At 42.3% G+C, this 24,139-nt stretch overlaps 1 protein-coding gene across 2 annotated transcripts in view; it reads left to right on the top strand.

The window, feature by feature from the left end:
- PAK5 (p21 (RAC1) activated kinase 5) overlaps positions 1 to 18,640 on the top strand; it is a 222,628-nt gene extending 203,988 nt beyond the window's left edge. For both annotated transcript variants that reach the window (XM_040429873.1, XM_040429872.1), the window contains exons 6-10: positions 7,711 to 7,844; positions 10,436 to 10,562; positions 10,722 to 10,847; positions 15,933 to 16,067; positions 17,572 to 18,640. In XM_040429873.1, the coding sequence (XP_040285807.1) occupies positions 7,711 to 7,844; positions 10,436 to 10,562; positions 10,722 to 10,847; positions 15,933 to 16,067; positions 17,572 to 17,727 (678 nt within the window). In that variant the 3' untranslated portion in view covers positions 17,728 to 18,640. The remainder of the gene's footprint in view (positions 1 to 7,710; positions 7,845 to 10,435; positions 10,563 to 10,721; positions 10,848 to 15,932; positions 16,068 to 17,571) is intronic.
- The last annotated feature ends 5,499 nt before the right edge of the window (positions 18,641 to 24,139 follow it).

The following is a 24,139-nucleotide window of genomic DNA, read 5'->3' as shown; positions in this document are numbered from 1 at the left end:
GTGGGGCAACCATCACGTTGGTACAAAGACACCTTATTAAGGCATCAGAGAAACCGGGGAAATCAATTGCTGTGAGAGTGGCAGGGGGGGCAGTATACCGTATTCCTACTGCACAGGTACACCTAGACTGGGGTGCGGGAGCTGGCAATGTTCATGTGGGCGTCATGAAAGACTTACCTTCTGAAGTCATCCTGGGCAACGACATTGGCCCCCTGACTTCGGCGTTCGCCTCTACCCCCGCTCAGGAGGCCCACGCAGTAACCACCAGAGCACAAAGTCGCGCTGCCGAGAGCCATCCGCTTCCTACTGAGACCCAGGTAAGCCAACCCAACCTATCCTTGACTGTAGAACCCCTACCCTGGGACACCCCAGAGGATTTTGGGCGGGAGGTGACCGGAGACCCTTCCCTCAGAAAGTATCGAGAGAAAGCCAGGAGGGGCCAAGGGGGGTTAGAGAAGGAGCAATTTATCTGGGAGGAAGGCCGCTTGTACAGGCTCACCGAGACCCGGGGTAATACACCAGGGCCTAAGCAAAAACGCCAGCTGGTAGTTCCCCGGAAATACCGCCAGGAGTTATTGAGGATTGGGCACGACGTACCCTTGGCAGGCCATTTGGGAATACGCAAGACAGGGTATCGGATAACCCAGAACTTCTTCTGGCCTGGGGTGTCCGACGACGTCAGGGCGTATTGTCAAACGTGCGAGGTATGCCAACGTATAGGTAAAAAGGGAGACCACCCAAAGGCTAAACTAGTTTCCATGCCCATTATTGAAGAACCGTTCACAAGGGTAGCCGTGGACATTATAGGGCCCCTGGCCCAACCTAGCCGTTCCGGCAAGCGGTATATACTCACCATAGTAGACTACGCCACCCGTTACCCCGAAGCGGTAGCTCTCTCTAACATACAGGCTGAGACCGTAGCAGAGGCCCTAGTTAAAGTATTTTCCCGAGTAGGCTTTCCCAAGGAGGTTCTGTCCGACCAAGGTACCCAATTTACGGCCGAGGTAACCCAGCAGATATGGAAAACCTGTGGAGTTAAATCCCTGACTAGCTCCCCATACCATCCCCAGACTAACGGCCTGTGCGAGCGCTTCAACGGAACGCTAAAGCAAATGTTGAAGTCGTTCACGGGGGCATACAAGGATTGGGAGCGATTCCTGCCACACCTTCTCTTTGCCTACCGAGAGGTACCGCAGGAATCGACCGGATTCTCACCCTTCGAACTTCTCTATGGGAGGCGGGTGAGGGGGCCCTTAGATCTCATCAAGGATCACTGGGAGGGGCAGACAGAGATTGAGGGGACCCCGGTTGTACCTTATGTCCTGGAGCTGAGGGACCGCATGGAGGAATTAGCCCAGACAGTGCGAGAGAACCTCCGGGCGGCCCAACAGCGCCAGAGGGTATGGTATGACCGACGGGCTAGGCACCGGAGCTTTCAGATAGGCCAAAAGGGCATGGTATTAAGGCCGGTCCGAACAGACAAGCTCCAGGCCGCCTGGCAGGGCCCCTATAAAGTTATAGGACAGATATGCGACACTACCTACACGATAGCCAGCTGCGAGGATGAAGATGTGAAACGAACCTTTCACATCAACATGCTCAAGGCCTATCAGGAACGGGCAGAGGAGGTAGCCGCTATCTGTGCACCAGCAGGAGAAGACACAGAGACCCTACCCCTTCCCGACCTATTGGGCAGTAACGAAGGGATGACCCAGATAAAGAAAGTCCAGCTAGGTGAACAGCTGGAGCCGCAAGAGCGGGATCAAGCTGTCCGCTTACTAGAAACAAAACAGGCCACATTCTCTCAGGAGCCTGGATACACACTCCTAGCCATACACAAGGTAGAGACTCCAGGACAGGCACCCCTGAGACAGCCTCCCTACCGTATCCCCGAAGCAGTCCGGGAAGGGATGCGGAAGGAGATAGATGAGATGCTTCGGCTAGGCGTAATCGAACCCTCAGAAAGTCCTTGGGCCTCGCCGGTAGTCTTAGTGCCAAAGAAGGATGGGACAACCCGCTTCTGTGTAGATTACCGGCGCCTCAATGACAAGACAGTTACAGACGCCTATCCGATGCCACGGATGGACGAGCTGCTTGACCGTATCTCTGCAGGGAAGTATCTGACCACAATAGACCTATGCAAGGGATATTGGCAGATTCCCCTAGCAGAAGATGCCATACCCAAGTCGGCCTTCATCACCCCGTTCGGCCTATACCAATTCCGGGTTATGCCGTTCGGGATGAAGAACGCCCCGGCCACCTTCCAACGGATGGTGGATCAGTTACTTAGGGGTCTCCAGAGCTTTGCATGCGCTTACCTGGATGACATCGCCATCCACAGCGATACCTGGGAAGCGCACCTAGAGCACATAGGGGTAGTATTAGATAGGATCAGGGGGGCCGGGCTGACCCTGAAACCCGACAAATGTCACTTGGGTATGGCGGAGGTACAATATTTGGGCCACCGAGTAGGATGTGGTAAGCAACGGCCGGAGCCGGCTAAGATCGAGGCCGTTGCCAATTGGCCCACTCCCCACACCAAGACACAAGTCATGGCTTTCTTAGGCACAGCCGGCTATTACAGACGCTTTGTACCCGACTATAGTGCCCTGGCCAAACCCCTGACCGACTTGACCAAAAAGAAGCTACCCAGACAAGTCCTGTGGTCCCCGGAATGCGAGGTGGCTTTCCAAGCACTAAAGACTGCTCTGGTTAATGCTCCGGTGTTGGTTACCCCAGATCCTAACAAAAGATTTATTGTCCATACAGACGCTTCAATGTTTGGACTGGGGGCAGTACTAAGCCAGATCGGGGAGGATGGAGGAGAGCACCCGGTGGCATACCTGAGTCGGAAGCTGTTGCCAAGGGAGGTCAGTTATGCCACCATTGAAAAAGAGTGTTTGGCCTTGGTATGGGCACTCAAAAAGCTCACACCTTACCTTTATGGCCGGGCGTTCACTCTCATCACCGATCACAACCCCTTGGTGTGGCTTAACCGGGTTTCAGGGGATAACGCCCGTTTGCTACGCTGGAGCTTGGCCTTACAGCCCTATGACTTTACGATTCATTATCGCCCAGGCAAGCAAAACGGGAATGCCGATGGATTGTCACGCCAAACGGATTTAACCTCGGACTAAAAGCTCTGAACCCGTCAACCCTACTGGACCAGGAAAGGTCCAACCGAGTTGCCGGAGCAGGGAGAAAAAGGGGGGCCATTGTGAAGGACTTTTATGCAATTGCCTATATGCTTCAGTTTGATTCTCTCCCTGCTATTTTGAGGACTATATTGTTCGGTTCCAAGTGTCAAGAATGAATGTATTCGTGTACTGGACAATGATGTTGAGATTATGTTTGTATGTGGGATAGAAAGTACTTGTGTGAAATTGTTAAGAATTGTAAATGTTCTGGCCAGCAGATAATTGAGCTGTGTGTATTGGTAAAACTCAATTGTCTAGCCTGGCCCAGAGGAGGAGTTTTAGGATAATTGAGCTGTGTGTATTCTTAAAACTCAATTATCTAGCCTGGCCCAGAGGAGGAGTTTTTGCTGCATAAATTGTGAGTTCTGTGTACCAGTAAATCAGTCTTGTTCCAGCATTAAGTTGACTCATGTGTGGATTATTCGGCGATTCCAGGGATATTCCTACTCGTGGAATATTGGGTGATTTTCTTTTATGGGAAGAAGGGAATGCTTGACGAGGATATTTTCTACTACCGTCACAGTTACTTAGCAATAGTACAATAGTAGAAGATTCATACTTACCTGCTGCTGCGATGTTCGTGTCCGGCCGGGAGCTCCACCTACTGGTAAGTGACAGGTCTGTGCGGCGCATTGCTAAATGAACCGTCACTTACCAGTAGGAGGAGCTCCCGGCCGGACACGACCATCGCAGCTCCCAGGTAAGTATGAATCTTTTACTATTGTACTATTGCTAGTAACCCGCTGCCACCAATGATCGGGGGGGGGAGATGGGAGGCCGCACACTGGCCACCAATGTTGTTAATGCTATAGAGGGAGGGGGGGCCAATGGGGGGCGCACACTGTGCCACCAACGATTTATTACAATAGAGGGAGGAGGGGGGGGGGGGCGCACACTGTGCCACCAACAAATTATTACAATAGAGGGGGGCGGGGGGGCGCACACTGTGCCACCAACGAATTATTACAATAGAGGGAGGAAGGGGGGGGGGCAGGGGGGGCACACTGTGCCACCAACATATTATTACAATGGAAGGGGGGGGGGCCGCACTGGCCACCAATGATATTCAAACTGGGGAGGGGGGGGGTCTGCCCCCTGCTGCCTGGCAGCCCTGATCTCTTACAGGGGGATATGATAGTACAATTAACCCCTTCAGGTGTGGCACCTGAGGGGTTAATTGTGCTGATCACGGCCCCCTGTAAGAGATCGGATGCTGCTAGGCAGCAGGGGGCAGTCATGTACACAGTTTGTAGTATATTCTAACTAGAAGCGTCCCCATCACCATGGGAACGCCTCTGTGTTAGAATATACTGTCGGAAATGAGGTTTCACGATCTAACTCATATCCGACAGTATATTCTAACATAGAGGCGTTCCCATGGTGATGGGGACGCTTCAAGTTAAAATATACCATCGGATTGGAGAAAACTCCGATCCGATGGTATAAAAGGGACTCCAGACTTTACATTGAAAGTCAATGGGGACGGATCCGTTTGAAATGGCACCATATTGTGTCAACGTCAAACGGATCCGTCCCCATTGACTTGCATTGTAATTCAGGACGGATCCGTTTGGCGCCGCACGGCCAGGCGGACACCAAAACGACTTTTTTTTCATGTCCGTGGATCCTCCAAAAATCAAGGAAGACCCACGGACGAAAAAAACGGTCACGGATCACGGGAAAACGGAACCCCGTTTTGTGGACCGCAAAAAAATACGGTCGTGTGCATGAGGCCTAAGGGTTAGATGAGGAATAGTTTGTGTCCTGTGCAGAGACTGCATTTAATAAAGTGCACCTCCAATTATAAATGAAAAATATGACTGTAATAGTTAAAGAAAATGTGTCATCAGAAAAATAATTTTTTTTAAATTAAGTATTTTTGTTAACAATTTTTTTTTTAAATGTCCTGATCTATATTTAAAAAAATAATCCTAAAACCATGCAATTTTCTCACTGGCCACTAGGCATAAAATACATCAGGTCCTCCTGTTCTGTGAGAGCAGCCACATGAGCCAAAGACACAGCTGGGGCTGACCTCATTGATTTCTATTGGAGATTTTTCCAGGCAACCTGTGCAGAGGTCAGGAGGGAGCAGATAAGTTGTGATATCACCTGTTATGAATGGCGGATCCTGTGTATATATATATATATATATATATATATATATATGAGGCGCTGTCAGCATGGTCAATCCTATTAAACCAGACACCTCCACTTCCAGGTTAACTGTTCCACATTTTCACATACAGAAGAGCAGTGCTCACTCCCTCCTGCAGAGGCGCCGCTGCCACCAATAATTGCAGGCACGCAAATATAAGCCACAGCACGTTAGCAAAATCATGCATTCCACTAGGATTTTGTAATACACACTAACACCAGTGACTGGATATAACATATTAACGCTGGACCAACAGTGAGTATTTGTCAGTCACAGGACAAGAACACAGGCCTTTTATAAATGGAGGGGCGTAGCGGTAGCGGTGCTCCAAGAACTTCTGCCAGTTACTCATTTGCATAAATATAAAAACTAGTACATCACTGCAGCAGTTAATGGTATAGCCATGAAACAGATAACAATTTAATCAACATGATCAACCCTCCTAGGCAATAACAACAAAAATCACCAACAATTAAAAAAAAATGTCTGATTTAAACAATGGATCATTTTCTGATGACGCCTTCCCTTTGACTTTGCAATGTAAATAGAGTCCTACTCTTTCCTGAGCTCAGAGACCCTTATTGCCCACCCTGTAACTTAGTTAGGTTTTCCAGTTCATCAACATAGATGAATAGGCCTTACATTTTAGACTGGTGGGGGGGGGGGGGGGGCTGACTCTCAGCTTCCCCCTCCCCTGTTGCCTGTTTGAAGTACCCCATTTCCGCCATTGTTTACCCTGCCTCTTACAGTATAGATCCATACTTTTAGTGGCGGCTTTGTCTGGTATTACAGGTCAGTTAAATGGGACAAAGCTACAGATGTAGTAGAGTTAACACACATGAATGAGACGTGTTATCTAAACGAAATGCGTTAAGCAAAGACATTCAGTTGATTTTCAATGGCTTTTGTTTCAAGATAACGCGATGAGTTAAGAAATTTGAGTTAAGAGTTTGTGTGTTAACCTTGCTGCATCTGTATAATACTGGACACAGCCGCTAATAAAAGTACAGAACTGTGCCGATTAAGAAGTGGAGGGGATGTGGAACTGCCAAAAGTCAGACACCCACTGTTCTAATGTTGATGGTCTACCCTGAGGCCATCAGGCCATCAATTTTAAAGAACCAGAAAACCCCTCCAATAGATAGAGCCCAGTAGCAGACTATCACTATGCATGGTATGAGTTACAGGCAGGGATGAGCAAACCCGAACTTTACAGGTTTGGTTTCAGTGTTTGGGTGGTGAGGGAATTTCCGTTATGGATTCCGTTATAGAGGAATATAACGGAATTTGTAGATGGAATGCAAAACGGAAGCCTTTAAGAGGCATTCCATTTTGATCCGCCATAATAGAAGACTATAACCAAGCATAATGGATGCATCTGGTTTCTATTATGCAGGGCTTTGTTTTAAGTCCTGCATAACAGAAACCAGATGTATCTGTTATACTTGCCTTCTATTATGACGGATTAAAACGGAATGCCTCTTAAAGGCATATTTAAATCAATGATCTATCATTCTAAAATTGCCTTTACACAGGCCGACTTAGCAGCACATTATTGGGAATGAACCATTTGTTCCTGATCCTGAGTGGAGGTGAGAGCTGCAGTTACGTGTGGCAATCATCTCCTCTGTATGAGGATGAGCGATCGCTCCTGTGAGCATTGAACATTATTTTCAGGTAGCAGATGCCTGTTTACACAGGACGATCTGCCTCCCATAAGTGATCATTTTGGTGTTTGCATCAACAATGCTTTTACCCAATGAATGGTGATTGGCAGCACCTTCACAAGGGCCAATTATCAGGAACGAGCGTTCCTACAAATGATAATGTAAGGGGGCTTTAATCTTATGGGTGTGCAAGTTCCTCTAGAGTGAGAGATGCTCTCTGTAGCCACCCTGATTATAGATAAAGGTCCTGAACTATCTTCAATATGGTCTCATTCACCTTTCTTTATCCTTTGTAAGGCCTGCTTCACATATTTCAGTTGTGCCTGGAAAGTTGTTTTATGCCGGAGCTGGACACAACCGATAAATGTGCACAGATCGCGCATCTATACACTGATAGCGCCAAACAAAAAAACTGAGTGCGCAGAATTCTTCTACTTGACATCTAGAATCACAACTGATGTGTCAGATGTATGAAAACGATCCCTTTGAAAATTTTTGGATGAGTTTTGACCTGTTCCCCCTCCGCCATTTTCTGCTTCACGTCTTAGGGTAACTGAACAGGATCGCCGGATATATGTGAAGGGGCGACATTTAATAGCCTTATTATGCTGGCTCTGTAGCAATAGTCCATGCTCCATACAACTTTACCTTTCTAAGTGTAGTCCATCTAGATTTTTTGTTTTCACAGGTAGTGATTATGAGAGATTACCATCATGAAAATGTTGTTGACATGTATAACAGTTACCTGGTTGGTGATGAGTTGTGGGTCGTTATGGAGTTCCTTGAAGGTGGAGCACTGACGGACATTGTTACACATACACGGTAAGTTATAGAATATTGAGCTACAGTAAGACCGATCATCATGTAAGATCCATGAACAGCATTTTAAAGGGAATCTTTCACATTGAGCATATGGTCTGAGCTGCAGGTAACATGTTATAGAAGAGGAGGAGCGGAGCAGACTGATATATAGTTTTTGGGAAAATATTCTATGTAATTTGTATATCATTCATTAGAATTCCCTCTCATTCTAGGAGTCCAGTTTCCGGTCTTATTCGATTTGACAGCTACAGTATATCTGTATGGACAGGGAAGGCTGTCAGTCAATGAGTAGGACCTCCCACTGGACTCCTAAGCATAGAATGAGCAGTGATATAAATGAACACGTTACAAGTTATGCTGAATCTTTTCCCACAAAACTGTATACCAATTTTCTCAGCTTTATAACATACTGCCTGCAGATTAGACATCTTATTTAGTGACAGGGTCCCTTTAAATGAAATATTTTACAGTATTAGGAAGAAAAAAGGGAAGTTTATTCAACCACTCAAGGATCTGGAAAAATCCCCAGAGTGTGTGAAAGTAGGCGACAGTGGTGGTACAGGGTGGTACAGTAGGTCTGAGTAGCGCAAGGAAGGCAGCTGAAGAAGTGTCCAATGAAGGCACTCTATGTAAAAATGAGATACACAAGGGGGGGGGGGTCAATTGAACAGAGTTCAACTGACCAAGGGAGATGGAGAAACGTACGAAAGCGCCAAACCAAGCTGAGAGTGGGTGGAGAATGTAATGTCTTGGTGGTACAGTACAATATATAAAAAATACAAGGTAGATTAAAACAGACAGACAGACAAAGTTAGGCACTTACTTCACTGCGGGGTCGTCAGCAGGATAAGCACATGACACCTGTGACGGTTCCCCCCTGGCCAGGATCGTGTGTAGAATCTCAGTGAATGATGGCAGCGAGGCACAGCGCTTCTGATCAAATCACCTTTATTGTATAATATATGGCTCAACGCTTTTCGGGGATCAAGGTTTCCCCTTCATCAGGAGCAAGAATGATTCTTTCTTGCTCCTGATGAAGGGGAAACCTTGATCCCCGAAACGCGTTGAGCAGTGATTTGATCAGAAGCGCTGTGCCTCGCTGCCATTATTCACTGAGATGCTACACACGATCCTGGCCAGGGGGGAACCGTCACAGGTGTCATGTGCTTATCCTGCTGACGACCCCCCAGTGAAGTAAGTACCTAACTGGATGTTTCCCATCCACTTTATCTCATATTTCTTGTTTTTAACCACTTGTTTTTAATCTCCTGCTGATACCGTTGCGGGAAGTGACCTTTGTCTGTCTGTCTTTTTTAATCTACCTTGTATTTTTTATATATTGTGTACTACTGTACCACCAAGACATTACATTCTCCACCCACTCTCAGCTTGGTTTGGCGCTTTCGTACATTTCTCCATCTCCCTTGGTCAGTTGAACTCCGTTCAATTGACCCCCCACCCCCCTTGTGTATCTCATATTTTACAGTATAACATTGCAGCATGATGTAACAGTGGGACAAATAGAAGCGCTGTTGTCCATTAGTCACTATAGGCCTTTTGTATATCACAAGTCTTGTACTATAATGGATAGTATAATGTCAGCTCTCGTACTAGATAGAAATCACCCCTAAAATATAAAAAGAACAAATCAAAGGGGTTTACATATGTTTATATAACTATAGTGTATTCTAAAATTACAGCACAGTATTAAAATTTGGCCCCCAGCATTAATCCTGTGGAACCACTGCTGAAGAGATGACACTCTCTGCGCTGTATATCTGTATATCCTTATTGTACAGTAGGTATGTTAGGTCCGTTGTACACTGGCTGAGGATCGGTACAATTATCCGGGATGAGCGTTTGTACCTGCTCTCGTTTCCCAATAATTGGCCAGTATAAATGTGCCACCAGTTGCAAGCAAAATCGGCAGCACATTGTCCTGTGTAAACAGGGATATGCAGTCGACAAACAAGAAAACTGATGGGAACGAATGATCATAGTAACGATTATTCAGCCTCGATGATTGTCCTTGTAAAATGACCTTTAGAAGCGTATGTGAACAATGCAGTTTGTTTTGTACTTGGCAGCCAGTGAAGTTTTATGGTTACTTTTAGATTTCATAGGTATTGCTTGGGGCAAAGTAAGATAAAATCTCGTCCAAGGTCACCAAGGCCAGCAGCAAGCTGCAGGTTTAAGAAGATCCATTAGCTTAAGCATTACTCACAGGAAGAAAAGTCAGGAACAAAATGTAAATGATCTTACCACGACGTTGATGAATTGCTGTTCTCACTCCCAAGTTAATAACAGTGGAGATAGTAAAGTCCTGAAGGTGAAATCCTTACAGGAGATAAAGCAGTGTTTTTCTTTGCCTGGATGCTGTGTATGGATGCTTCCTACGTTCTATATACCACCATTTGTGGGAGCCAGTAATTCGTGGTGCAGTTTATAACTTATTCTATAACTTATTCAGTAAAATTGATTTATGAAATGTAATGTGATAAGCCCTTTAGATCCAAAAGTTTTGTGTGCCATATTTTTCAGTTACCGTCTATTGGTTGTTACAATTTACATCTGTAAATCTTATTTTCCAGGATGAATGAGGAACAAATAGCCACAGTGTGTTTGTCTGTTCTGAAAGCATTGTCCTACCTGCATAATCAGGGAGTAATTCACAGGGATATAAAGAGCGACTCTATCCTGCTGACCAGTGACGGCAGGGTAAGTGAGATTTACAGTACAATGCCTGGTAATTAGAGCCATTAATGAACCAATTATAATGGTACCATCATGCTGCGGACTTTGAAATTGAACTAATAGCATACTGCACAGCATATTCATGACTTCAGGAAGAAATCTGAATTTTTTTTATGTTTGCAGATAAAGCTTTCTGATTTTGGATTCTGTGCACAAGTATCCAAGGAAGTTCCCAAAAGAAAGTCTCTTGTTGGAACTCCATACTGGATGGCCCCAGAAGTTATATCAAGACTCCCTTATGGAACAGAGGTTAGGTGGTAACATGTACCATTAAGAGGCACAAATGAGTCTGTAGTCAAACAATTAACCCCTTCAGGACACAGCCATTTTTCACCTTCAGGACCCAGCCTAATTTTGCAAATCTGACACGTGTCACTTTATGTGGTAATAACTTTAAAACGCTTTTACTTATCCAGGCCATTCAGAGATTGTTTTCTCGTCACATATTGTGCTTCATGACAGTGGTAAAATTGAGTCAAATTATTTCATTTTTATTTATAAAAAAAAATACCAAGTTTACCAAAAATTTGGAAAAATTCATAATTTTCAAAATTCCAATTTTCCAATAGTGATACCCCCTAAAATGGTTATTACTTTACATTTCCCATATGTCTACTGCATATTTGTGTTCAAAACTGATTTTACAAACTTTGTTAACCGTTTAGGTCTTCCACAAGAATTAAAATGTAGATGAAATTTCAGAATTTCACTTTTTTGGCAGATTTTCCATTTTAATCCATTTTTTCCAGTAACAAAGCAAGGGTTAACAGCCAAACCAAACTCAATACTTATTGCCCTAAATCTGTAGTTTACAGAAACACCCCATATGTGGTCGTAAACTGCTGTATGGGCACATGGAAAGGGCGCAGAAGGAAAGGAATGCCATATGGTTTTTGGGAGGCAGATTTCACTGGGATAATTTTAAGTTGCCATGTCACATTTGAAGACCCCCTGATGCCCCCCTAGAGTAGAAACTCCAAAAAAGTGATCCCATTTTGGGAAAATACACACCTCAAGGTATTCAAAACTGATTTTACAAACTTTGGTAACCCTTTAGGTTTTCCACAAGAATTAAAGGAAAATGGAGATGAAATTTCAGAATTTAACTTTTTGGCAGATTTTCCATTTTAATCTATTTTTTCCAGTAACAAAGCAAGGGTTAACAGCCAAACAAAACTCAATATTTATTACCCTGATTCTGTAGTCTACAGAAGAACCCATTTGTGATAGTAAACACAATATGGGCACAAAGCAAGACGCAGAAGGAAAGGAACACCATATGGTTTTTGGAGGGCAGATTTCACTGTGATACTTTTAAGTTGCCATGTCACATTTGAAGACCCCCTGATGCACCACTAGAGTAGAAACTCCAAAAAAGACCCCATTTTGGAAACTGCGTGAAAAGGTGGCAGTTTTGCTGGTACTTTTTTAGGGTACATATGATTTTTAGTTGCTCTATATTACACTTTTTGTGAGACAAGGTAACAAAAAATAGCTGTTTTAGCACCGTTTTGATTTTTTGTTATTTACAACATTTATCTGACAGGTTAGATCATGTGGTATTTTTATAGAGCAGGTTGTTACGGACGCTACAATACCAAAAATGACAATTCTTTTTTAGTGTCTCCATATTCTGAAAACCATAGTTTTTTTTATTTTTTGGGTGACTGTCTTATGTAGGGGCTCATTTTTTTTCGGTATGAGATCAGGGTTTGATTGGTACTATTTTAGGGTGCATATGACTTTTTGATCGCTTGATATTACACTTATGTAATATCTTTTTTTTTTACGGTGTTCATCTGAGGGGTTAGGTCATGTGATATTTTTATACAGCAGGTTCTTACGGACGTGGCAATACCTAATATGTATACTTTTTTTATTTATTTAAGTTTTACACAATAACAGCATTTCTTAAGCAAAAAAAAATCATGTTTTAGTGTCTCCATATCTAAAAGCCATAGTTTTTTTATTTTTTGGGCGATTTTCCTAGGTAGGGTATAATTTTTGCGGGATGAGATGACGGTTTGATTGGCACTATTTTGGGGTGCATATGACTTTTTGATCGCTTGATATTACACTTTTTGTGATGTAAGGTGACAAAAAATTGCTTTTTTGACACCGTTTTTATTTTATCTTTTTTACGGTGTTCAGCTGAGGGGTTGGGTCATGTGGTATTTTTCTAGAGCATAAAAAATGTTGACATATTAGGTATCGATGCATCCATAACAACCTTATGGATGCGTCGATGCCTAATATGTCAACATTTTTTATTTTTTTACATTTAACACAATAAAAGCATTTTTGAAACAAAAAATCATGTTTTAGTGTCTCCATAGTCTGAGAGCCATAGTTTTTTTTAATTTTTTGGGCGATTGTCTTAGGTAGGGGCTAATTTTTTGCGGGATGAGGTGATGGTTAGATTGGTACTTATCTGGGAGCATACGCCTTTTTGATCGCTTGGTGTTGTACTTTTAGTGATGTAAGGTGACAAAAAAAGTTGTTGTTTTTTAGCACAGGTCACATTTTTTTATTTTTATGGTGTTCACCTGAGGGGTTAGGTCATGTGATATGTTTATAGAGCCGGTCGATACGGACGCAGCGATACTTAATATGTCTACTTTTCTTATTTTCCCTATTTTTTTACTATATTTTTTTTTTTTTACTTCATTTTGGGAAAAGGACCCTTTTTTTTTTTTACTTGAAACTTTAATTTTTTCATTATAAAAAAAACACTCTCTTTCACTTTTTTTACTTTTTATATTTGTCCCACTGTGGGACTTCACCTTTTCAGGGTTTGATCCCTGTTTCAATTCAGTATAATACATTATGTATTCTACTGAATTGAACTGTCAGCGTCTTACACAGTAAGACACTGACAGTTGCCTAGGAGACCCAGCCCTCAGGCTGGGTACATGTACGTGATATTGCAGGAAGGGGTTAATGAAGGGCGGGTGTCATCTTTAGTTATCTGGTTCAAAGAGAGGGTTCCAAGTAGGATGATCTCCATGCCCTTATGGCTTTTTTGCCTTAATGAGACAACCAATATAAATGGAGTCTGTCAGGTCATTTTCACTAATATAATAGCATTGCCCCACAGAAGATAGCAAACATATTCCAAACATCCCTCATCCCTGTGTGCACTTTGTGTCTTTATTCTGTGTCCAGGAAAAGTAGTTTTATTCTGCTGAAAAACTGCTCCCAAGTGCCCAGCTCAGCTAGCTTTGATGTTCCAAGTGCCCAAAGCAAACCAGTTTGAAGAGGGGACGGCTGCTTTAGTTGCTCATATCTTGAGATTGGTAGCAGCTAGAGATATAGCTGGCATTCTAAGCTTTCAAATAATACCAGAATCACAGCATTATATCCACTACATCGTATGATATCACTGTTAGCATTAAATCGGGAGTGAAAGTCGGGAAACCTGTTATTACTTTCACTTTCAGCTGCATTCACTACCAACCAGATTTCTAACAGCTATATCTTCCTATGTAGTGGATCTAATGCTGTGATTCTGGTATTGTTGGAATGGCAGCTTTCAGGCCCATAAGAACAGCTAAAGCAGCCGTCCCCTCTTCCTTCTGGTTTGCTTTGGGCCCTTGGAATAGCAAAGCCTGCCCAGCTTGGCACTTGGGAGCCGTTTTCTAGCAGAATAAAAGTACTATTCCTGGACATGGAATATAGACACAAAATAGGGATGTTTGGAATATGTTTGCTATCTTCTGTGGAGCAATGCTGTTAGTTATATTGGTGAAAATGACCTGACAGGCTCCCTTTAAGTAATTTTCTTATGTGACAGATCATTTTTGTAATAATATTTCCTGTCACCATTCTGTTTTTGTATATACTGGAATTATTTTTGAAATAACAGTTCTGGAGCATTGTGCTATTCCTCCTGTTATTTTTCTTTTTTTTTAAATATGTATAAATGGGCAACTTTTAGGTTGTGTCCTGACACACTGTCCAGCCAGTGCCAGATTGTGTAGAGCATAGCACTTTCACAAAGGGAATGGTTACTCTTAATTGTCAATTTAGTCATGAATTTCTAGGAGGAATAACAGAAGAGCAGTGACAGGTCCTCCTTAATGACCCTATTGTGTTCCCATTAGCTGCATCTAGACTATTCTTCTCTTTATTATATTTCTCATTTCCAGAGCTGGATACAGGCAGCTATCTTCTTAGAAGAAATCATTGGTCTGGAAGTGCATATACTGTATTTGTGGTACAAACTACAAGGAAACTTAATTACCAAATTAATTTCCTGTTAATGGAGAAAAATATTTAGTGCCCACCTAGAAGAGGGATATTATTAAGGCTACTTTCACACTTGTGTTTTGGCTTTCTGTTTGTGAGATCCGTTCAGGGCTCTCAGAAGCGGTCCAAAACAGATCAGTTTTGCCCTAATGCATTCTGAATGGAAAAGGATCCGCTCAGAATGCATCAGTTTGCCTCCGATCAGTCTCCATTCCGCTCTGAAGGCAGACACCAAAACACTGCCTGCAGCGTTTTGCTGTCCGCTTGACGAAACTGAGCCAATGTAAACTGAGCACACAATGTAAGTCAATGGGGACGGATCCGTTTTCTCTGGCACAATAGAAAACTGATCCGTCTCCCATTGACTTTGAATGGAGTTCATGACGGATCGGTCATGGCTATGTTACAGATAATACAAACGGATCCGTTCATGATGGATGCATGCGGTTGTATTATTGTAACGGATCAGTTTTTGCAGATCCATGACGGATCCACCCAAAACGCAAGTATGAAAGTAGCCTAAGGTGTTAAGTAATTATACATTTCTATTAAGTGGGGGTAATTTTTCAACCGGCATATGAAACGATTGTCTTAAGAAATTCCCGCGCCCCTCCACTTTCAGGAGTAAGTGGTGTATAGTGTAAATGACGTTGAGTCTGGTTATATAATTCTTGTCTTCACACTCACTTGCATTCTGACGTTGTGCTCCCACAAACCAGACTCCGGGGGAGTCCCCTCAATGCATTTTACTGCAGGTTTGTGGGAGCACAGTGTCAGACTGCAATTGAGTATGAAGATAAAAATTACATATTTGGACAGCAATACTCACACTATACATAGCTTACTCTAGTTTGGGGGGTGTTTTGGAGCTGACAGATACCCTTTAATCCAACTGAAGCCTTTTTCTAAGCATAAGTCACTCATAAGTAATCTCCAGTGTAATTATGGGCACATAGATTTTTATATTTGAAAAATTTGTAAAGTAGTAGGGAGTTCTGTTTTGCCTATACAGAACTGTGTTACAACTAGGAACCAAGGTTAGCCATGAATAGGAAATACTTTTATTAACTTACTTACACCTTCTAGGTAGATATATGGTCACTTGGGATCATGGTGATAGAAATGATTGATGGAGAACCTCCTTACTTCAATGAACCGCCATTGCAGGCAATGCGCCGGATACGCGATAACTTGCCACCAAGAGTAAAAGACGTGCATCAGGTAAGAACATTCTGGTCTCACTATTTAACTGTTCTTTCCCCTGCTTATCCCCTAACAGTTATGCCTGAGCGCTGCTTGGGGTTTGAGGAAAGGATCAAACAATTCAGCCCAGGCAGCAGGGTGAGGGATGGCTGCTTCAACCCTTCATATCTCTGGCTGTGTAGCAGCTGAAAGTGAAAGCAGGTTTTAGCTGCTTTTACTCCTGACCTGGTTTCTAAAGGCTATGTCTCCTGATATATAGGAACTAATCCTGTGATCTTGGTCTTGTTTTAATTGCCAGATTGCCAGCTTTCAAACAAGGCTCACATCTCTAGCCTGCTTGGAAGAGGAGAGGGGGGCAGTGAGGGAGCTGAAAGGTTGAAGGGAGGAGAGAAAAAACATCCTCTCTCATAACCTCAGGGGGAGGGTGACATTCCTTCGGTACTTCTCTGCCATCTATTTACCCCTCTGCACTAAATTGGGCCATGTATTGACACCATGGTGTCAAATAAGTCACACCAAACACTTGTGCCCCACACAAACAAACATCAATAAAGTTTCCATTTTACACTGTTCCTCCTGTCCATATCTTATCTTGACCACACAATATTTGGACTACTTTAGCGATATCTGTTACACACTACAGTATAATGATTATCACTAGAGAGGAATCTGTTATATTAGCCCTCAGCCCCTCACATGGTTTTGTGGTCAAAAAAATAAAAATGTTCTGGGTTTTGGAATGCAACGACATAAAAACAAATTATTTTGTAAAAACAAGCATTTTGTGCAAGTAGTATAACATAAAAACTGCAGAGAGTAAATTTGCAATCATCATACTGATCCACACAATACAGTTATCATGTTCTTTATACACCACACAGAGAATGCCGTAAAAAATAAATCATACAAAATAATGTTAAAATTGATGCTTTTTTATCTTCCCCTTAAAAATAAAATATCAAAAATTACTTCATACACTATATGGGCCCCAAAATGGTTAAAAAAAATTCAACTCTTCCAAGGTTCTAATGGTATGGAAATGAGGGCTCGCAAGTGCCTAGGGCCAGTGTCAAGGCTGTAAGTGCCCAGGGTCCTCAGCATTTTGCGCTCCTAACGCCTCTCCAGCCTCGTCTGGCCATTAAAACTTAGTTTTTGCAGCTTTAGAAATTTGGACTAAAACAACAAAAGTACCGTTATGGTCATCTGTTTGTGTGCAAAAAGGCAATACAAGCGGTGTAGAGTGTGAAATGTTGGTGACAGACTCCTCTATGCACTCAATTGTGCCCAAAATGCACCAAATTGTGGCAAATTTTTGTTCCATTTTACGACATTAGAAAATGTGGACAAGTCTTGCTCTTCTACAGGCTTTCCTCTAACTCACAAAGGTAAAATAAAAAAGGTAAATTTTTTTCAAGTAGTTGCCCATTTTTACTATATTCACCCCAGATGTACTTAAGCAGTATTCCCGCTGTCAGACGTCCTAAATTTCTAGTCTCAGCATGTCTCTAATTCCTATTCATAGGTTTCTTCAGTGCTACGTGGATTCCTAGACTTGATGTTGGTGAGGGAGCCATCACAGAGAGCAACAGCACAAGACCTATTAAGACATCCATTCTTGAACCTCTCAGGACCTCAGTCGTGTATTATACCATTAATGAGGCAATACAGACATCATTAAGCTCATGTTTCTTAGGGCAGGCTATGGAGGAAGAAGAAATAAACGCCAACTTCAGAAAACACAACAAATGCAAAACCGAAGCAGCTAAAAATTCATAACTGCCTATATTTCAGTACAATGACTACAAGATGAAACGCTGGGGGGTGCTGAAACAGAAACCTCACTTTTCACTCTTTTGCTTTGGTTTCTTTGGTTTTTTTTTTATTGATTGACAATGCAGAATTTTTACAAAGTTTGTTTTGACGTGAATTTAGATATTAGTCCCAAACATATCCCCCCGGAGCTTATTTGAAACAAAGGGAATTTAGTGTCATTTATTTAAACAGTATAAAATCTTCTTTGAGGTAAAATGCACTTTTTTTCAACAGTAGGAGTGTAACGTATTTTGAAATGAATTTGTAATTTTCTGTATAATACTTTTGATAATTTGCAGTTTTTTGATGTCATGTAAACCTTGTGCCAGTTCCAAAACCAGGTGTAATTTACCGAACATTTTCAAAAATTCCTACTTTTATAATCCTTTTGGAAATGCCCCACCTCTGTTTCCGTGTCGACTGTCTCTTTTGCTTGCACACAGTTTTAAGGCACATCTGAAGACTAGAGTGGTTTGCAAATATTTAAGGCCCTTTCATTATCATTACTTAGTGTTCCCAAAATAATAATAAAAAAACATTTAAATTCCAGTTATGAAATAATCACAGCAAAATTTGTATTTAATCAATAAAATTCTCCAACAATATTTAAGACATGCTAATGAAATATGTACAATATTCATAGATATAAGTATATATAATAAATTTGACAAATAATATTGGGGTTGTTATTCCACTTTATATTCACATTTAGATAGAATTATTAAAATGTAATGCAGAGCTAAAATGGGGGAGTTGTCGATAGAAAGTAGCCACAGATGTGTCCTTTCTTACCTTTCCTCCTGGCTCAACATATCTTGAAATGGAGCGAGATGACCAGCTTTTAAAAAATCATGATTTTACAATACTGTGTCCCGAGATGTCTATGCTATATATGTCTGTGGGCAGCCACCCCGTGGTTGTGTTGAGAATTGCCCCTTTCAAGGGTCAAGAGGCTAGGTACACATCCACGCTACAATTCCAGCATAAGAACAGACTACCAGAATTGCCGCATCTGGCATATGCTGGACACTGTAGGCACCCACCGGATCCTATTCACTATAATGAGGTCCGTTGGGTTCCAATGTGAATACCGACATTTTGCCAGTTGAAAAAAACGTATTTTCTCCTTTATTTTTGCCGAAATCTGCAATGGAGGCTTCTCCCAGAATTGACTCCGCAGTTGTGCACTTAGCCTTAAAGGGGTTATCCGAGACAAAAAAAAGTCCCTCATATTCCCAGGCCCCTCACACTGAATCTACTACTTAGGTAAGTAGATTCAGTGTGAGGGGCCCGGCATATGGGGGACATTTTTTAGTCTTGAATAACCCCTTTAAATGGGTTGTCCTATGACAAACACTTATCTCTTATGTGCTGGATAGGGGATGTGTTTGATCGCAGGGGTACGTCTGTTCTCACGATCAGCGGGGGCCCTGTGTGCCCCAATTAAATGGAACAGCGGTCATGTGTGAGTACTGCCACTCCACTCTATGGGACTGCTGGAGATAACAAAGTGCTTGTAATTGGCTGTCCCAAAGAGTTGAATAGAGTGTCAGCGCCATTTAAATGGGAGGGCACGGGGACCCCAGAGGTCTGACACCCAATGATCAGACACTTATTCCCTATCCTGTGAAAAGGGGCTGTGTTTGCCATGGGACAGCCCCTTTAACGAAATCAGGAGAAAAGGAAACAGTGGACACATCTGTAGGTCTCCAAAAGACATTTTAAACTGAAATCTAAGATCTCATTGGTTGCTGTAGGCAGTTCTTTTACTTTTCCCTTGTACCAGTTTTAATAAATCTCACTCTTTATATTTCAATCAGGAGGCGTTTTTATATTTATTTTTAAATTATTTATTTATTATTATTTATCTTTTCTATTTGCTAATTTAATTGATCTACTGTTCTTCAATGTACTGATTTAAAGCTATTTTATTTGGTATTTATTGTCTTTATGTTCTCATTTTGGAACCCAATTATCTACTTTCCCAGTTGGAAGAAAATGTCAACATTTTAAGCGGGTATTTTCCAAATTTACCTAATTTCTTCATTGTACTAATGTTGTAGGATGTATTTGACTCAATACACTTGTGCTGCTGTCTATAATTTTTTATGTCAAGAAAATGGATGACAATAAATTTGTGTTGCTTGTTGAATGAACTTGCATGTCAACTCTAGGCCTAGATAGATTTGTGTTTTGCAGCCACTTGATTCATATTTATTTCAATGCAAAATAAAATTTATTTATTAATGAGCACAGTAGTCTTTTTTTCTCTTTTTTTTTATTTTATTAATATCTGTTCCTTTAGGGAGGAGCAATAAACTAACTCCCAGTATCTAATATTTGGCTTGAAAAAGTAGAAAAAAATCACCCTTTCAGGATGAAAAAAATCAGGACGTGTGAATGGACCCTTAATGTTTTCTTTTACATGTATTATACTGTGAAACTCCAGTGAGTGTTGTTAGGTCCGAACTTCTGTGCTGATTAACTTGTTATTGTAGCTTTATCTAGGGTGGGGCTCTATTTTCTGTTACAGAGCTCCAGTTCTCCTGCAAATACATACTACACAGTCAAGTCACATTATTATGACCACCAGCTGATATCCAGAGTAACCGCAGTGTGCAGCATGGACAGCAGCTGGACAGGCTCAGAGTGGCTTAATAAGGTCCTGTTAAGTTGTCTCAGGTATTTGGAGCCATGCTGACTGCAGTGCCTCCCACAGCTGCTGGAGGGTGGGTGGAGGAGGATCCATGGAGCCAACACAACAATCTAGGTGGTCCCACAGATGCTCAATTGTGTTCAAGTCTGGGTAATGAGGAGGCCAAGGTAATATTCCTTATTAATATAAGTCTAGGTCGTACTTTTCCATCCAATGTCAGACATTTCTAGCTGTATGATATCACATTGTCTTGCAGGAAGATCCCATCCGCCCCAGCATGTATGGGTATACGTGGTCTGCAAGGATGGATTCATACCCAAATCAGTACCTTCCACGTGAATGAGTGGTCCCAGAGAATGTCACGAAAACATTCCCCAGACCATATCGCTACCACCAGCAGCTTGTGTTCTTCCAGCAATTGTTGCAGTGGGTTAGTTCTCCGATGATTCTCGCCTGACATTCCAACGTCCATACATTCGGTGAAGCAGGAAGCGTAACTTATCAGAGAAGGCAACCATTTGGCAATCAGCACAGGTCCAAATTCCGATACTGACGCGAGAATGCAGAGGTGCAGTGAATATCAATCTGCCTCAGAGCCATATACACAGTAGTGTTCACTGAACTATTGTTTTAGACACATATCTGCTAGCCCCCTGGTTCATTTTAGTAGTAAGCTGCTCTACTGTGGCGTCATGATCCACCCTCACGCACCTTTATCGCCAACCCTCACCTAACTCATCAATGGCATGTGGTGCTCCGCAGTATCCCCATCATTTATTCAAAGTGGTGCCATTTGCTCACTCACGATACACACTTACCACGGCAACACGAGAACTATTCACAAACTGCGCAGTTTAGAAATACTGCCACCCTTGCCCCGAAAGCCAATAAGTATCCCTTTTTTTGCAACTCTCATAAATTGCTCCTTTTATCCCTGACAGCAACGAGGGATATCTGTGCAGATAGCCTATCAACGAGGGATATCTGTGCAGATAGCCTATCGCACACCTTACACCAAGCCGTGGTTCGTAAATGCTTACACTTTGCCATAATACCACTCACAATTGATTGTAGAATATCTAGTAGGAAAGACATTTAATGAACTTGTAATAGTGGCATCTTATTAAAGTACCAGGCTGAAATTCAGCAAGCTCTTTAGAACAACCCATTATTTCACAAATGTTTGTAAAGACAGGCTGCATGACTAGGAGTTGGATTTTATACACCTGTGGCAATGGGACTTAATGAAACACCTGAATTCAATGGGTAAGAAGTGTGTCCCAATACTTTTGTCCATATGGTGTATAATTAAGCACTGCCCTTGGCTATTTCCGGCAAACCAATACAGTTTGAACAAAGTGGCAGTGTGCATGCTTGACTGCCACTTCATTCAAACAAGAGACATGAGACCTCCATTTTTGTGATCAGCTGAGGTGTAACCAGACTACCTCACTAAGCTCCCCACATTGGTGGCTACAGGCCACAGTACTGTATATCTTTGCAGGGTTTATGAGATTAACACACCTCCAACCTGTATTAACATGTTTTCAGTGGTGGACATTCACCCCTTCCCGACATATGATGTAATAGTATGTCATGGCGGAAAGTGACTTGCCGTATTTTGACGTAGTATTACGTCATGGTGATCGGGTAAGCACTGGAGCAGTGCGCACCCGATCACTGCAGGGGCCCAGCAGTCTCTGATAGCCGGGTCCCTACTGTATCCGCCGGCATCGCTGTAAAAGTCGATGCCGGCTGATTAACCCCTTCTATGCCATGGTCAGCGCTGACCGCGGCATAGAAGGTGCATGCGGCGGGTGAGGGAGCCCATCGGGTCCCCGCGCTGCTGTGGCGGGGACCCGATGGGTGACAAGGCAACCCAATGCCATGCACAGGCTGCTCAATGCCTTGCACGGCATCGGGACCTGCCTTCTACGGGGGCCGAGGAGATCCAGCCCCAGGCTGGGTCTCCTACGCAACCTGTTAGTGTATTACACTGAGTAATACACTAACAGGCAATGCATTACAATACAGATGTATTGTAATGCACTGCAGAGGGAATCATACCCTCAAAAGATGAAGTCCCAGAGTGGGACAGAATAAGTTTAAAAAAAAAAAAAGTGTTTTTAATAAAAAATAATAAAGTTTCAAGTAAAAAAAGAAAAAAAATGCCCCCTTCCCCTGATTTTACAATAAAAAATAGAAAAAAAAGGATAAAACACACATATTAGGTATCACTGCGTCCGTAACGACTGGCTCTAAAAATATATCACATGATCCACCCTGTCCGATAAACACCACTAAAAAAAATAAAAACTGTGTCAACAAAAGCCATTTTTGTCACCTTAAATCACAAAAAGTGCAACACCAAGTGATCAAAAAGGCGTATGTCCCACAAAATGATACTAATAAAACCGTCACCTCATCCCACAAAAAATGAGCCCATACATAAGAAAATCATTAAAAAAATAAAAAATATATATATCTCTCAGAACATGGACATTAAAACATCATTTTTTTTTCTTTCAAATATGCTATTATTGTGTTAAAGTAAAATAAATAAAAAAAAGTATACATATTAGGGATCGCCGCGTCCGTAACAACCAGCTTTATAAAAATATCACATGACATAACCCCTCAGCTGAACACAGTAAAAATAAAATAAAAACAGTGCCAAAAAAGCAATTTTTTGTCACCTAACATCACATAAAGTGCAACACCAAACGATCAAAAAGGCATATGCCCTTCAAAATAGTACTAATAAAACCATCACCGTCATCCTGCAAAAAATTAGACCCTATCTAGGACAATTGGTCAAAACGTAACGATCTGCTCTATAAAAATGTCACATGACCTAACCCGTGAACCATGAACGCTGTAAAAATAAATAAATACAAACTATGCCAAAACAACCAATTTTTTGGTCACCTTGGCCCATAAAGTAACATAGTAACATAGTTTATAAGGCCGAAAAAAGACATCTGTCTATCCAGTTCAGTCTGTTATCCTGCAAGTTGATCCAGAGGAAGGCAAAAAAAAAAAAACTGTCAGGTAGAGGCCAATTTTCCCCACTTAAGGGGGAAAAAAATCCTTTCCGACTACATTCAGGCAATCAGAATAACTCCCTGGATCAACGACCCCTCTCTAGTAGCTATAGCCTGTAATATTATTACACTCCAGAAATACATCCAGGCCTCTCTTAAATTATTTTAGTCAACTCACCATCACCACCTCCTCGGGCAGAGAGTTCCATAGTCTCACTGCTCTTACTATAAAGAATCCTCTTCTATGTTTGTGTAAAAACCTTCAGACGCAGAGGATGTCCCCTCGTCACAGTCCTGGGGATAAATAGATGATGGGAGAATTTTGATAATCTTTAAGGGTACTGTAGTCCCCCCATTCCAGTTATTACTTTAGTTGCCTTCCTCTGAACCCTGTCCAGCTCTACTTTGTCTGCCTTGTTCACAGGAGCCCAGAACTGTACAAAGTACTCCATGTGTGGTCTGACTAGTGATTTGTAAAATGGCAGGACTATGTTCTCATCCGGGCATCTATGCCCCTTTTGAAACAACACATCCTCTTATTGGCAGCAGCTGCCTGACACTGGTTTCTACCTTCCAAT

Source organism: Bufo bufo, chromosome 4 (genome assembly GCF_905171765.1).
Source record: "Bufo bufo chromosome 4, aBufBuf1.1, whole genome shotgun sequence".
NCBI lineage: Eukaryota > Metazoa > Chordata > Amphibia > Anura > Bufonidae > Bufo > Bufo bufo.
Note: the sequence above shows the minus strand (reverse complement) of the source record. Positions and strands in the feature narration are given on the sequence as shown.